This window comes from Odocoileus virginianus, chromosome 32 (genome assembly GCF_023699985.2).
Source record: "Odocoileus virginianus isolate 20LAN1187 ecotype Illinois chromosome 32, Ovbor_1.2, whole genome shotgun sequence".
Taxonomy (NCBI): domain Eukaryota; kingdom Metazoa; phylum Chordata; class Mammalia; order Artiodactyla; family Cervidae; genus Odocoileus; species Odocoileus virginianus.
The window spans coordinates 3,296,987-3,310,799 of record NC_069705.1 but is presented as its reverse complement, the minus strand read 5'-3'; the positions used below and the strand labels follow the sequence as shown (position 1 = coordinate 3,310,799).

At 52.5% G+C, this 13,813-nt stretch overlaps 1 protein-coding gene across 2 annotated transcripts in view; it reads left to right on the top strand.

The window, feature by feature from the left end:
- SH2D4A (SH2 domain containing 4A) overlaps nt 1–13,813 on the top strand; it is a 56,465-nt gene that overhangs the window by 6,516 nt on the left and 36,136 nt on the right. For both annotated transcript variants that reach the window (XM_070459789.1, XM_070459788.1), the window contains exons 2-3: nt 5,082–5,241; nt 6,534–6,705. In XM_070459789.1, coding sequence (XP_070315890.1) covers nt 5,082–5,241; nt 6,534–6,705 — 332 coding nt within the window. The remainder of the gene's footprint in view (nt 1–5,081; nt 5,242–6,533; nt 6,706–13,813) is intronic.

The window sequence follows — 13,813 nt, the reverse complement described above, 5'->3', positions numbered from 1 at the left end:
TTAATCTTTGTAAGAATCCAGGGAGGTGAACGTGGCCCGCCACCTGACTCTTACAAATAAGGCAACAGAGAAAGTGACATGGGCAGGTCACTGGTGGAGTCCGGGTTTGAACGGCAGATCTGAGTCTGCTCTGAGCCACTGGTCCCAGCCCGCTCTGGGCTCACTCTGGGCTGGATAGTGTGACAGCCTTGGGTCTCACGTGTTGAGTGCTGGACTCGGATGCCCACTTGGATGCTCCCTCTCACCTGCTGGAGCCGTGGGCCAGCCAGCCTCCCCTCGAGTCACCTACTCACTTGTCTGTGCCACCACCTGCTGCCCGGGACGGTGGCGCTCTGTGGGTTCTCCAGCTCCCTTTCTGTCCCTTCTGTCTCTGGAATAAATATTTTCAAAGTTTTAAAACACAGACTTGCAGAATTATTACCTGTACTCCCTTCAGGGAAGTCCCCATAGGACTGGGCCTTACTGTGCTAAATTTCTTCAGTCGTGTCCCGATTCTTTTGCGACCCCATGAACTGCAGCCCTCCAGGCTCCTCTGTCCATGGGGATTCTCCAGGCACTGGAGTGGTTGCCATGCCCTCCTCCAGGGGATCTTCCCGCCCAGGGATCGAACCCGCATCTCCTGCGGCTCCTGTATTTCCGACAGATTCTTCACTGCGGAGCCACCAGGGAAGCCCAGGACTGGGCCTTGGTCTTCATGGAAACACGCATGGGGCTGCCGCTGTCCTGCTCTGCGGGGCCGGGACGGCGACCCGGTGCCCAGCTCGCTCAGCAGAGCCCTGCAAACATTCATTTCCTGCCATTCTTGATTGTGGATTTCCTGTTTTTGCTCTCAAAGGTATTTCAGCCTGGACAGTGCATCAGAGGTGGCTCTAAACGCAGGTTTTACTGCCTCACAGGCAGGTAAGGAATTCTGGTCCCATTGCACCAGCTCTACGATCCCAGACAAGGAACTTACCTTCCCGGAGCCTCGATTTCGTCATGACTGAGTAGGGTTACTAACAGCCTCGGTGATGCTCTACGTATTTCAAGGCAGACCTGGCACGGGCATTGGTCAGAAGGAACATGGCCATAGCACCCAAATCCCAGAGGCCCTGCCAGCTAGGCATTTGCCCTCTGGTTTCTGGGTCAGAGGTGGATGACTGTGAGGAGCAGCCAGAGCGGTGGGCAGTTCCTGGGGCGTTGCGAGTTCAGGCAGCATGTGGACGCTGCAGCCCAGGGTCAGTGGATGTCCCCTGTGTGCCCAGGAGTGGGGTTTCTGGGTCATATGGTAGCTTTAGTTTTTTAAGGAACCTTCATACTGTTTTCCATAGTGGTTGCACCAACTTTGGTTCCCACCAACAGTGTAGGTGGGTTTTCCTTTCTCTACACCCTCTCACCATTTATTATTGTAATCTTTTTGATGATAGCTATTCTGACCAGTGTGAGGTGATACCTTATTGTAGTACTGATTTGCATTTCTGTAATAATTAGTGATGTTGAGCATCTCTTCATGTGCCTGTTGGCCATGTGGGTATCTTCTTCAGAAAAACATCTATTTAGGTTCTCTGCTCACATTTTGATTGGGTGGTGTTTTGTTTTGTTTTGCTTTTGGTATTGAACTGTATGAGCTGTTCGTTTATTTTGGAAATTAAGCCTCGTTGGTCACATTGTCTGCAAATATTTTCTCCCAATCCATAGGTTGTCTTTACATTTTGTTGATGGTTTTCCTTTGCTGTGCAAAAGCTTCTCAGTTTGATTAGGTCCCATTTGTTTATTTTTGCTTTTATTTCTTTTGCCTTGGGAGACTGAGCTAGGAAAATAGTTATTGATTTATGTCAGAGAATGTTTTGCCTATGTTCACTTCTGGGAGTTTTGTGGTGTCATGTCTGACAATTGTGGAATCTTGGTTGGTCCGTTAGATCGAGAACACGGAATTAATACTTTTTGAGCACTTGTGCGTGAGTTCAGACTCATCCCCTCTGTTTTATCAAAGAGGAAACTTGGACTGGAGAAATAAAGTGCCGTAAGCATTGGGATTTTGGTACAGCTTTCTGGAGTTATGCAACACCGGCCCTCCATGTAAACCCCTTCACCGGGTGTCCGGGGCCTGGGCAGGCGGGCTCCCGCTCCCCGTGTGACCTCAGCCCACAGCCAGGCAGCTTCTCAAGCCTCGCCAGCTCTGGCGGAGACCCCGGTTCCACGTGGCCCCTCACCAGTTCCCGTCCCTGGGCTTCAGTCATGCTGTTCCTCGTGTCCAGCACCAAAGCCACGCTGTTCTCTGTCTAAATTCTATACCCAGACTCCCCAGCTGAACACCAGGAACTTATTTCCTCTCTGTCCCTTCGAAGCCCCCGCCTTCTCTGAATCCTTGTTGGACGTAATCTCTCCTGGTCACAGAGTATGTCCCCCTGCCCACCCGCCCCCATCTCTAGAAATTTAACACCCCTCCCTCAGCCAGGTGGCTCAGACTGTAAAAATCCACCTGCAAGGCAGGAAACCCAGGTTTGATCCCTGGCTTGGGAAGATCCCCTGGAGAAGGGAATGGCAGCCCACTCCAGTATTCTTGCCTGGGAAATCCCATGGACAGAGGAGCCTGGCAGGCTACAGTCCATGGGGTTGCAAAGAGTCAGACACGACTGAGTGACTAACGTCATCGTCTCAGTCCTGCTACTTTGTAATTAACCAGTGGTTCAGCTCCTGCCTCCTTTAGCTGGAATGTGAGTCCCTGGGAGCCAGGACTGGTCTGTCTTGTTTGCAAGAGTCCACCTCAGGGCCTGGCACAAAGCAGACAGGTGGCGAAGTTCATCAAGTCGGTGACCTGCCGCCCTGCCCTCCTCTCCCAGGCCCTGGTGACCTGCAGGAGGGTGTCTCACCCCGTGCACCCCGCAGCACCCAGCTCTGCACCCCGCCAGCCTTAGGGACGCCGCAGGAATGTCGTGGGAGACAGCCCTCCCTGTCTTGGCATGACGCCGAGGGCGTCATGGCACCCCCCCCTCCCTGGGTTCAGGGAGCTGTGTGGACCCCCCGAGGACCCCAGGGTCTTTGCCCCGAAGGAGAGGGACCATTAGAGCAGAGACTCCCATCAGGGATGCTATCTAACATGTCCAATAACCCCCTTCCTTCTTGCCCCAAAGCCACCGTCTCTTACACCTCCCCCACCCCCTTAGAGGTATGGGAGCTCTGTCCTCCCCTTGGCTGCCACTCCCCTTTGCTTCTCAGCCCCTCCTGTGTTCGTAGGGTTTCTGGATTCCTCTCCCCCAGAGCAGGGCCTCCCCCGACTGTAGTCATGCACCCGAGTGCCCTGCGTTATGCTCCAGGACACAGTTTGGGGGGAGTGTGTGTTGCTGTCCCGAGAGGGGCTGCAGGGACCCCTGGGCCCCTCCCGCCTCCCCTGGCTCTCAGCCATGCCGTCTCCGACCACCTCCCTCCTGCTGCCCGAACGTTGGTAGACGGTTGTCAGGTGAAGACCGAGAGGTGGACACAGTGGGAACATTCTTAGCTGCCCCAGAGCAGGCAGTACATGGGCTTTGTGAGGGATGCCAGCATCCCACGGTGAAGGAACCTGTGGGCATCTCCTCAATGAGCTGGAGCTGACCCGGCCTCCCCACCCAGGGCCCACCTGAGACTGACCTGCCCTCATACCTGCATCCACCTCTGAGCACAGACTGACTCCTCCTCCCTGCCCCCCCAATATCCTATTTATTGTTGATAATTTATTTACTTTTTGACTGTGTGGGGTCTTCATTGCTGCACGGGCTTTTCCCTAGTTGCGGTGTGTGTTCTCATTGCAGCAGCTTCTCTAGTTGCAGGTTCCCGGACGCAAAGCCGCAGACTCAAGACCTGTGGGGCACGGGCTTGGCTGCTCCGTGGCATTGGGGGGGGGGTCTTCCCGGCCCCGGGATCGAACCCGTGTCTCCTGCATTGGCAGGTGGATTCTTTACCCCTGAGCCCCCAGGGACGCCTTGACTGTCCTACTGAGAACCTTGTACCCAGAGCATCCCTGCAGCCCTGAGGATGGAAGGCACCCAGAGGAAGAGCTAGGCTGGCCCCGAGTGGCCGCGTCCTGAGTCCACAGCAGGACGGTGGTCCTCCGTCCGCTGGACGGAGACTCTTCCATGGGAAGCTGGCCCCTGCTTCCCGCGACCCTTCGCCGGCTTGGCCCGCGTTCCGGCAGCCGCCCCCCGTCACACACTCAGCAGCGCTGGTGAGCATGTGTCCTCGGGCTCAGGCTTCTGGATGAGGATGAGCTGAGGACCCTCATGGCCTGGTGAGTCCCCTCCGGGACCTTCAGACCTAGGACTGCCCCCCTCCGACTTCTCCTGGGGATGGCCCACCGTCCCGGGTGTCAGGGAGCCTGATGTGCCCATCGGAGGAGCAGGAATTAGAAAGTAAACACAGCAACCAGCAGGGAACGGGGCTATTCTAGGAGCTTCCCCACGTCTCCCACTCCAGGCACATCGTCTCTCATGGCTGATGGGAGTTTCTCAGCTGCCACATCCGTCAACAGCACAGAGGAGCGGTTGCACCCAGCTCTGATGAGCGCTGTCGTGTGTCAGACACCCGGGGACCTGCCCCCATGGCTGCTTCCCCCCATGGCTGTCCTCCGGAGCGGACGTTAGCGTTCCCGTTGTGTGGACAAGAAACTGAGGCTTAGGGAGATGAAATGATTTTTCCAAATTGTACAGCTGAGTGGCAGGGCTAGGGTTTAAAGCAAAGCTGGTGTGACTCTAAAACACACGCTTCGGACCCAGCAGTGAATCCTAGGAAGATGGTGGACACGCCGTGCCCTAGAGCAGCTGGGTTGCAGGGAGATTCTTAGGCTTCAGAGGTTCATGTGTCTGATGTTGGCTCCGTTACCCTAGAGATAACGCAGAGAGTGGTCTTCCCACCTCGGGTCTTCACTTATAAAAAGGGCATATGCACAACCCACACTCATCATGATTTAAAACAGACAATCCAGCCACCGCCCTGGAAGGGGCTGCTTGCTCAGAGCACGTTGGACATGCTTCGCTTCATCTGATCTTTAAATACTTGAACGGTGGAAAACCTCCTAACCCACGGCCGAAGATACTTGCTCAAATCAGATTCTGTTTTGCTTGCAGACAATGGCAAATCCGTTCACTGGAAACTGGGAGCCGACAAGGAGGTCTGGGTCTGGGTGATGGGCGAACACCACCTGGACAAACCCTACGACGTGATCTGTGATGAGATCCTCGCAGAGAGGGCGAGGCTGAAGGCCGAGCAGGAGACGCAGGAGCTCAGGTGTGGACCCGCGGGGCCGGGAGGGCCCAGCCAGGCCAGAGGGGCCGCTGTGCTTCTTGGCTGATGGAGCCTGTGGGAGGGTCAGGTGGCCTCGAGGGCACACGGTGGCATCGTTTCTGGAAAGTTCTCCCTTCCGTTCTCGGGGGACCCCCTTCACTCAAGACGCCACCATGTCGGCTGTCCTGCGTCCCCACTGGGACGTCGCGGACGTGGTTCCCTGATGACCCTGGGCTTCCCTAACGTTGAGCAAGAGCAGCGTAGTTGCAGGAGTGAGTGAGGCTCTGGGACCCCCTCCGGCTTCAAGCTCCAGGGCGGCTGCTGAGGAGAGCGGGCCCGAGGGGGGTCTGTCCATGCTGGGCACTCAGGGATGGACCGGGGGCTTGCAGTCCAGGAGGGGAAATGGGCAGCCACGCGGGCTGTGTGTCCGCTGTGACGCAGGCCAGGCAGGGGCTCCCATCCTGATCCCAGGGGGAGAACCTGGAAAGGTAAGTAGTTTTCCAGCTTGCAGGAGGTCAGGTGGGAAAAGGCAGGCAGGAAGTCATCAGGAACCCCGACAGAGTGTATCTGATTCGTGGGATGATGGTGAATCATTCTGCGTGTTTGGGGTGCACGTGGGTGATGGGGGTCGGGGTCTCACGTGCCTCGAAGGCCAGGTTTAGGACGCTGGATCTTATTCTGTAGACAGTGAGGCGGTGCTGGGTGAGGAAGTGATATAATCAACTGCAGACACAGGAAGGTCACGTGGGTGGCAGACTCGGGGCAGGACGTGGGTCCCCTCTGCCGGGTGCTAGGGTGGCTTCTGGGCACCCCGCCCCGAGTGTGGGCAGCCCTGCAGGAGAGGAGACACAGGAGCAGACAGGGGGCCTCTGTCCCACGCCCCAGGGCTGTGACTTCACAACCGTAGGTGGGCGCACAGGAGAAAAACAGGGACTCTGTGCTGCTGAGGACGCGAAGTCTGTGTGCTCTGTTCCGCTCTGCTCTGTTCCTTAACAGAAGGAAGGCTGTTCAACTTCTGATTCGGGAGCCTGGCAGACCTGGATTCCAGTCCTGGCCACTGCTGGGCCTTGGATGCGGGATAACGGTTATCCTGAGCCTCTTTTAGCAAAGCCAGGATGACCGCACCGTCCCCGCAGGGCTGCTGTGAAGACTTGGTTCACGTCTTTAAATGCCTCGCACGGGCTCAGCCTGCCATCAGCGCCATTCGCATCGTTTGAACGTAGACATCCACTTGGGGGAAAGCTTGTCTTTACTGCAGGATGTGTTTTGATAATTCTCCGTTTGTTTCTCTTCAGAAAAGCTCAGCCCGGAGAGCTCAGCAGCAGCTCGAAACCAAAGCTGCCGTCCTGCGAGGGGCGGGCGCCCGGTGCCCGCGAGACCAGGAACGTGGGGGAGAAGGTGGCGGAGGCAGGGACGCCGGGCCGAGGCTGCGGGCCGGCTGCACCGCTTGCAGAGCAGAAAGCGCCCGTGAGTCTTTCACGTCTGTAAAGTATGCGGAACTTCACGATGGGGAGACAGAGGTGTCGGGGCCCCGGGGGTCAGGATCCTCAGTGGGCTTTTCTGGAGAAGGTGCCTCCCGCCTGGAAGGCCCTGCGGTTGTTCCTTAGGGGGACGGACTCACCTGCTTCTTCAGAAACAACATAGAGCCCCCTCTGCATGAGAGAAGGTGTGAGGAGAGAACTCTAAATAGAAAACTGTGCATCATTAAGACATCCCCAGGGTTATTTTTTCCTGTTACATTTTTCTGTAACGGGTCTGCAGGGTCTTTCTCGAAGGGCCGGCTGGTGGACGGTGGAGCTCCTGGTCCCGTGGCCTCCAGGACTGGCGTGGATGGACCGTGGCCAACTCTCCTCACCAGGGCGGGCAGGGCCGGGTCTGCCGCTTAAGGCTGTGGTTTGCTGGGCCTGGAACACCAGTTCCTCTGGGATCTAGACTGTGTCCTCATGAGTAACCCCCGCTTCACCCCAGTGATGGTGTGAAGGGTGGATGGCGCCGGACAGGGAGCGTCTTGGGGGCGACCTGTTCTGCAAGAACGGTTGGCAGTTGTCAATGATTTCTGAGCAAGGGGCTGCCCTGAACCCTTTTGTTGAGGACAGAGCGTCAGGGCCCGTCGGTTTCGTGGGGTCTGCCTGGTTTGTGGGACGGCTGATGTCCTCCACACAACAAGAGCTCTGTCCTCGGAGCTAGAATGAATTCTCTGAGGTGTCAGATGGTTTACAAGAGCTCAAACGCAATTTGCTTCTGGGATTGCGCTTTGGAAGAATAATAAAACTAGATGATGAGGTTATTTCTTCTGCCAAGAACTTAATTACCCGGAGGGCTAGCAGGGGATTTGCAGCGGCCTGGCTTCTGCGAGGGCTCCGTCCCTCTGGCGCTGTATGCGCTCTCTACTTCTTGGAGAGTGTTGAGCGGGGGTGGGGGTACATGGAGGAGAAGACCCCAAGATGGATTGATTTACTCGTTCAGTGAACAAGTACCGTTATGTCCCAGGAGTGAGATCACACTGCAGGAGTGAAAATAGGAATCACTGCTGTTGTGGACTTCATAACTGAGGAAGCAAGAGAGACTTCACATAAAGTGTCATTTCAAGCGGAAGCAGTGGTCCAGGACCGGGGAGTGTTTCTGTGCTCTTAGCCCAGGGACGTGAGCATCACCAGGGTGGGCAGAACGGCTCTGCAGGGGACTCGGAGCTGGAGGTGACCACACAGGGTGCCTGGGGCTGGAGGTTCCAGCAGAGAGGCCGCTGGGCAGGGCTGTGTGGCTGGGGTGGCTGGCGTGCAGAGGCAGGGATGGAGTGAAGGGTGGATGGGGCCAGATGGGGAGGGTCTTGGGGGCGACCTGCTGTGCAAGAACGGTTGCCAGTTGTCAGTGATTTCTGAGCAAGGGGCTGACCTGAGCAGGTTCTTTTTGGAGGAACTGACCATTCTTGCATCAGAGTAGGTCTTGCATTCTTGCATCAGATCTAGGTCTCTAGCATGTTTCCAAGCTTGGACGCCTAGGGGCATGAGGGTGTCATCAGCATAAACAGGAACCAAATGCTGAAGGAGTTGCTGTTTGTTTTTTTAATGAAGGATAATTGCTTTACCAGATTGTGTCGGTTTCTGCCCTGCATCAGCATGCATGAGCCGTAAAGACTAGTCTGAGTCTGGTTTAGAAACATCAAGGATTTCTCATGCTCCTTGAAGTGGAGATGTAAGTTGATTTTATATGTGCACTTAGTTGCCAAGTCATGTCCGACTCTTTGGGACCCGTGGACTGTAAGCCCATCAGGCTCCTCTGTCCATGGGATTCTCCAAGCAGGAATCCTGGAGTGGGTTGCCATTTCTTTCTCCAGGGCATCTTCCCCACCCAGGGATTGAACCCAGATCTCCTGCACTGCAGGAGGATTCCTTAGCATCTGAGCCGCCAGGGAAGCTGATTTTATATAAAAGAATAAAATACACACATTTTGATTTAGACTTTGCAAAGCTTTTTCTCATGGAATTATTTCATTTTACGACATGAGTGTGATTTCTGTGTGGCACATGCATAAACTAACGCCGGAAGAGACTAATCTGCCCCTGAATCTCTGAAAGTCCTTGTTTTCATATACCTGCTTTAACTCCCACTCCCGTCATAATTCCAATGTACAGATTCGTTGTCTTCTCCAGATCTGCTCTTTGGGAAAGAACTCTGGTGAGACACCCAGACAATGCGTGTTTACAAAATGCAGTCGACTTGCGCTGTAAAGATTTCTGTGTTGCAGCCGTAACTTAACCATTGTTCAGTGGCTAAGTTGTGTCTGACTCTTTGTGATCCCATGGACTGCATCACACCAGGCTTCCCTATCCTTCACTATCTCCCAGAGTTCTCTCAGATTGATGTCCATTGAGTGAGTGTTGCTATTTAACCATCTCATCCTCTGCCATCCTCTTCTCCTTTTGCCTTCAATCTTTCCCAGCATCAGGATCTTTTCCAATGAGTTGGCTCTTTGCATCAGATGGCCAAATTATTGGAGCTTCAGCATCAGTCCTTCCAGTGAATATTCAGGGTTGATTTCCTTTAGGATTGACTTATTTGATCTTGCAGTCTAAGGGACTCTCAAGAGTCTTCTCCAGCCCCACAATTTGAAAGCATCAGTTCTTTGGGGCTCAGCCTTTTTTGTGGTTCAACTTTCACATCTGTATATGACTCCTAGAAAAACCATAGCTCTGACTATAGGAACCTTTGTTGGCAAAGTGATGTCTCTGCTTTTTAATAAACTGTCTAGATTTGTCATAGCTTTTCTTCTAAGGAGCAATTGTCTTAATTTCATGGCTGCAGTCCCTGTCTGCAGTGATTTTGGAGCCCAAGAAAATATATAAATTTAACCATAGTATTTATCAATAAAAAGATATTGTCATGTCTTTAAATTTTCATTGTCTACACAAGGCCTAAAATTTATTATGAAAAGAAAAACTATCAAGCATTTTTACTGAAGTCTGTGATCATAATGCTTATCTGAATAACCATGGGAGGATTTAAAGAACAGTCGATTTTCCAGAATCATAAAAAGATCCAATCTTTGGTCACCTGGGTGAGAAGAGCTGACTCACTGGAAAAGACCCTCATGCTGGGAAAGACTGAGGACAGCAGGAGAAGGGGATGACAGAGGATGAGATGGTTGGATGGCATCACCGACTCAATGGACAAGAATCTGAGCAAACTTCGGGAGGCAGTGGAGGACAGGGAAGCCTGGTGTGCTGCAGTCCATGAAGTCACAAAGAGTCGGACATGACTTAGCGACTGAACAACGGGAGTGGACTGGTCCCCTGGTACCCGCCAGGGCCTTTTCAGCTCTGCCCTGATTGTCTTATGAAAGTATGGAGGTGGCAGACACGGTGGTGGACATGTAGTCTGGGGCCCCTTTGGGCCTGTGTAGGACTCAGGGCAAATCCCACTGTTAATCCTTCATTATCCACTCTCTGAAAATGAAAGTGTTAGTCGCTCAGTTGTGTCCAGCTCTTTGCAACCCCATGGACTGTAGCCCGCCAGGCTCCTCTGTCCATGGGATTCTCTAGGCAAGAATACTGGAGTGGGTTGCCATTCCCTTCTCCAGGGGATCTTCCCGACCCAGGGATCGAACTCACGTCTCCTGCATTGGCAGACGGATTCTTTACCACTGAGCCACCATGGAAGCCCCAGGAATTAAAAATACCTGCCTTTTTTTGAGCCCCAGAAATTAAAAGCATACCTTTCCATCCCTGGTGACTCAGCTGGTAAAGAATCCACCTTCAGTATGGGAGACCTGGGCTTGATCCCTGGGTTGGGAAGATCCCCTGGAGGAGGGAAAGGCTCCCCACTCCAATATTCTGGCCTGGAGAATTTCACGGGCTGTATAGCCCGTGGGGTCACAAAGAGTTGGACATGACTGAGCAACTTTGACTTTTACTGCCCACCACATCCTGAAGGCGGAGGACTCAGCAGTACTGGCCTGCCCTCCGTTATCCAAATCCCTGGGCCAGATGCGTTTTAGATTTCCGATTTTTTCAGACTTTATAAGAGAAATGCTGTGTCTATGCTGTGTAATATGTGTGTCCCCAGTAGGGCTTAGTTACACTCTAATCAGTGAGGGTAAATACTGTCAATGGCCTCATGGTAGTCCAGGTCACGTTTTCTCCTCAGGATAAGTTGTGTACACTCAGAACTTGTTGGATTTCAGAACTGAAAATAAGGGATTATGGACTTGGCATAGATTTCTGTGCAATAGTAACATAACGAAAGCAAACATGGTAAATGTACTCAGAAGAACTGGGCTTTCATTCTCACTGTGTATGCAGGATTTTGTTTTTCCTTATCTGTAAAGTGAGAGGCTTCTTCCCCCCAGTATTTGAAAAATATAACTTTTTAATGAATATGTATCCAAATCACTGGTGGCTCAGATGGTAAAGCGTCTGCTTGCAATGCGAGAGACCCAGGTTTGATCCCTAGGTCTGGAAGATCCCCTGGAGAAGGAAATGGCAACCCACTCCAGTGTTCTTGCCTGGTAAATTCCATGGACGGAGGAGCCTGGTAGGCTACAGTCCATGGGGTCGAGAAGAGTCTGACATGTAGTATTTCTCTTTATTAGCGATAATTTTTTTTTTACTATATGAGCATGTGTTAATCATCCAAAAGCTATCCATCCATCCATCCATCCATCCATCTGACCTGTCTCCCTACCTATCCACCCATCTATTTATATAAACTAATATACATTGTATTGACTAGTTACTTAATAGCATCACATAGTACATTTTACTAGTCTACTTTGGATATTTTTAGTGTAAATGCAAATGTTTACATTTGATTTTTATTATCACGTTCACCCATAACAAATTCCCTCTTAGAAAATTACCTCATGACTACAAAGTTAAAGATTACAAGCAAATTTAAAAATTAAGACCTTAAAAAATTTTTTTAAGTGCACAAGGATGGATTAGAACAAGACATATTTTTGAAATGCTTACCTTCTGAGGGATCCTCTGGAGGAGGAGATGGCACCCCATTCCAGTATTCTTGCCCGGAGAATCCCATGGACAGAGGAGCCTGGCAGGCCTCAGTCCATGGGGTGGCCAAGAGTTGGACACGAGTGAGTGAGCACACTCTGAGGGAAACATGCAGATCCAGTTGAGAGGCGTTTAAATGGTCTGTCGTCACAGAGCACGAGACCGCGCCTATGCCTGCACCTGCACAGACATCACTAATGGATCGCAGCTCTCCTCCCCGCAGCCAGGGCCCCCTCCTCCTGTGCCCTGTCCGCACAGACATCACTAATGGATTGCAGCTCTCCTCCCCACAGCCAGGGCCTCCTCCTCCTGTGCCCTGTCCTCACAGACATCACTAATGGATCGCAGCTCTCCTCCCCGCAGCCAGGGCCCCCTCCTCCGTGTGCCCTGTCCGCACAGACATCACTAATGGATCGCAACTCTCCTCCCTGTAGGCAGGGCCCCCTCCTCCTGTGCCCTGTCCGCACAGACATCACTAATGGATTGCAGCTCTCCTCCCCACAGCCAGGGCCCCCTCCTCCTGTGCCCTGTCCGCACAGACATCACTAATGGATTGCAGCTCTCCTCCCCGCAGCCAGGGCCCCCTCCTCCTGTGCCCTGTCCTCACAGACATCACTAATGGATCGCAACTCTCCTCCCTGTAGGCAGGGCCCCCTCCTCCTGTGCCCTGTCCGCACAGACATCACTAATGGATTGCAGCTCTCCTCCCCACAGCCAGGGCCCCCTCCTCCTGTGCCCTGTCCGCACAGACATCACTAATGGATTGCAGCTCTCCTCCCCGAAGCCAGGGCCCCCTCCTCCTTTGTGCCCTGTCCGCACAGACATCACTAATGGATCACAGCTCTCCTCCCCTGTCCTCAGATGCTCTGTTTGCAGAGAGAAATCCGCATGAGTTTCCTTTCAGCTCTAAATACTCCCGATCCTAAACAACACTCGTGCCTGTGTGGCCTGAATGTGACTATTTTCTCAGGTCTCTGCAGCTGTTAAAGAGGGTGTCTGTGCAGTTTCACCGGGTAAATCATGTCGCCGGGACTGGACGTTGACATCTGAGCGGGAATTGGGCAGGGGCGTGAGGTCCAAACCCAGCAGTGCAGTGCGAGGTTAACCCGGCCTCCTCTCTGGAAATAAAGTACAAATTACGTCCTCCCTAGTCAACTGGCTGTCGTATCCTGAGCTTTCCCCCACAGTCCTCCACCCCCAGGCTCAAACCCGTATCTCTTGGCCTACCTGGGCCTAGTTAATCTCCTTACATACAAAAGATGTAGAGACCTGTACCCTTCCTTCCATGGAACCAGAGCAGTGAACAGCCCAATCTTTAGGTCTGCAACTTGATCGTTCTATACCAATGGAACAATGCCTTATTTTATACCTTCATCCACAGATGGCTTTATCCAAGGAGATGTATTCTAGAACAATTAAAGATTTGCCTCAGTTCTGAGAGTGGAGACTTTCTGCTTTGTCCTTATGAGAAGCAAGTCTAGGGGATTTCAGGAGAGTTGTCTGATCCCTGCTTCAGGATTTAGAAAACTTGGGGTCCAGTATCTTTGTCACTCAAGATAATCTTTACAAAATGTTTTTTTAAGAATATATTTATGTTAACTTAAAATTTTCATTTTAATAAATGGATAGCCAAAAGTAAGACTGGCTGATTAAGTACCAGATTCCTTGAAACCGTAGAGCTGACACAATAGAAGACTGCTGGTCTGGGAATGGGGGTTCCCCCCTTTGAAGCAGCTCTGTCAGGCTAGAGAAATCAGTTCCTGCCATAAAATAAGGATTAAATTAGCAATATTGTTTCTTTACAAAGGAAGCTGAAAAAGTATGCAGATGCTTTCCTAGTCTTACCTCCTGGAAGCAGCAAGAACTGTCCCCTGAAGTCCTTTACAAGATGCTGTTCTCACCACGAGCACAGCCATGGTCCTTGTCATTTTTCAGAGAGGGTGGAGGCGGGTGGAGGCGGGTGGAGGCTGTGTGCCTTGCGCAGTTGATGAGGTAGAAAAGATGCCTAGATCAGAGCTGACTGCATGGCATTTATTCTGAAAGCTGTTGCCTTCTGCAGAGTACCTGCC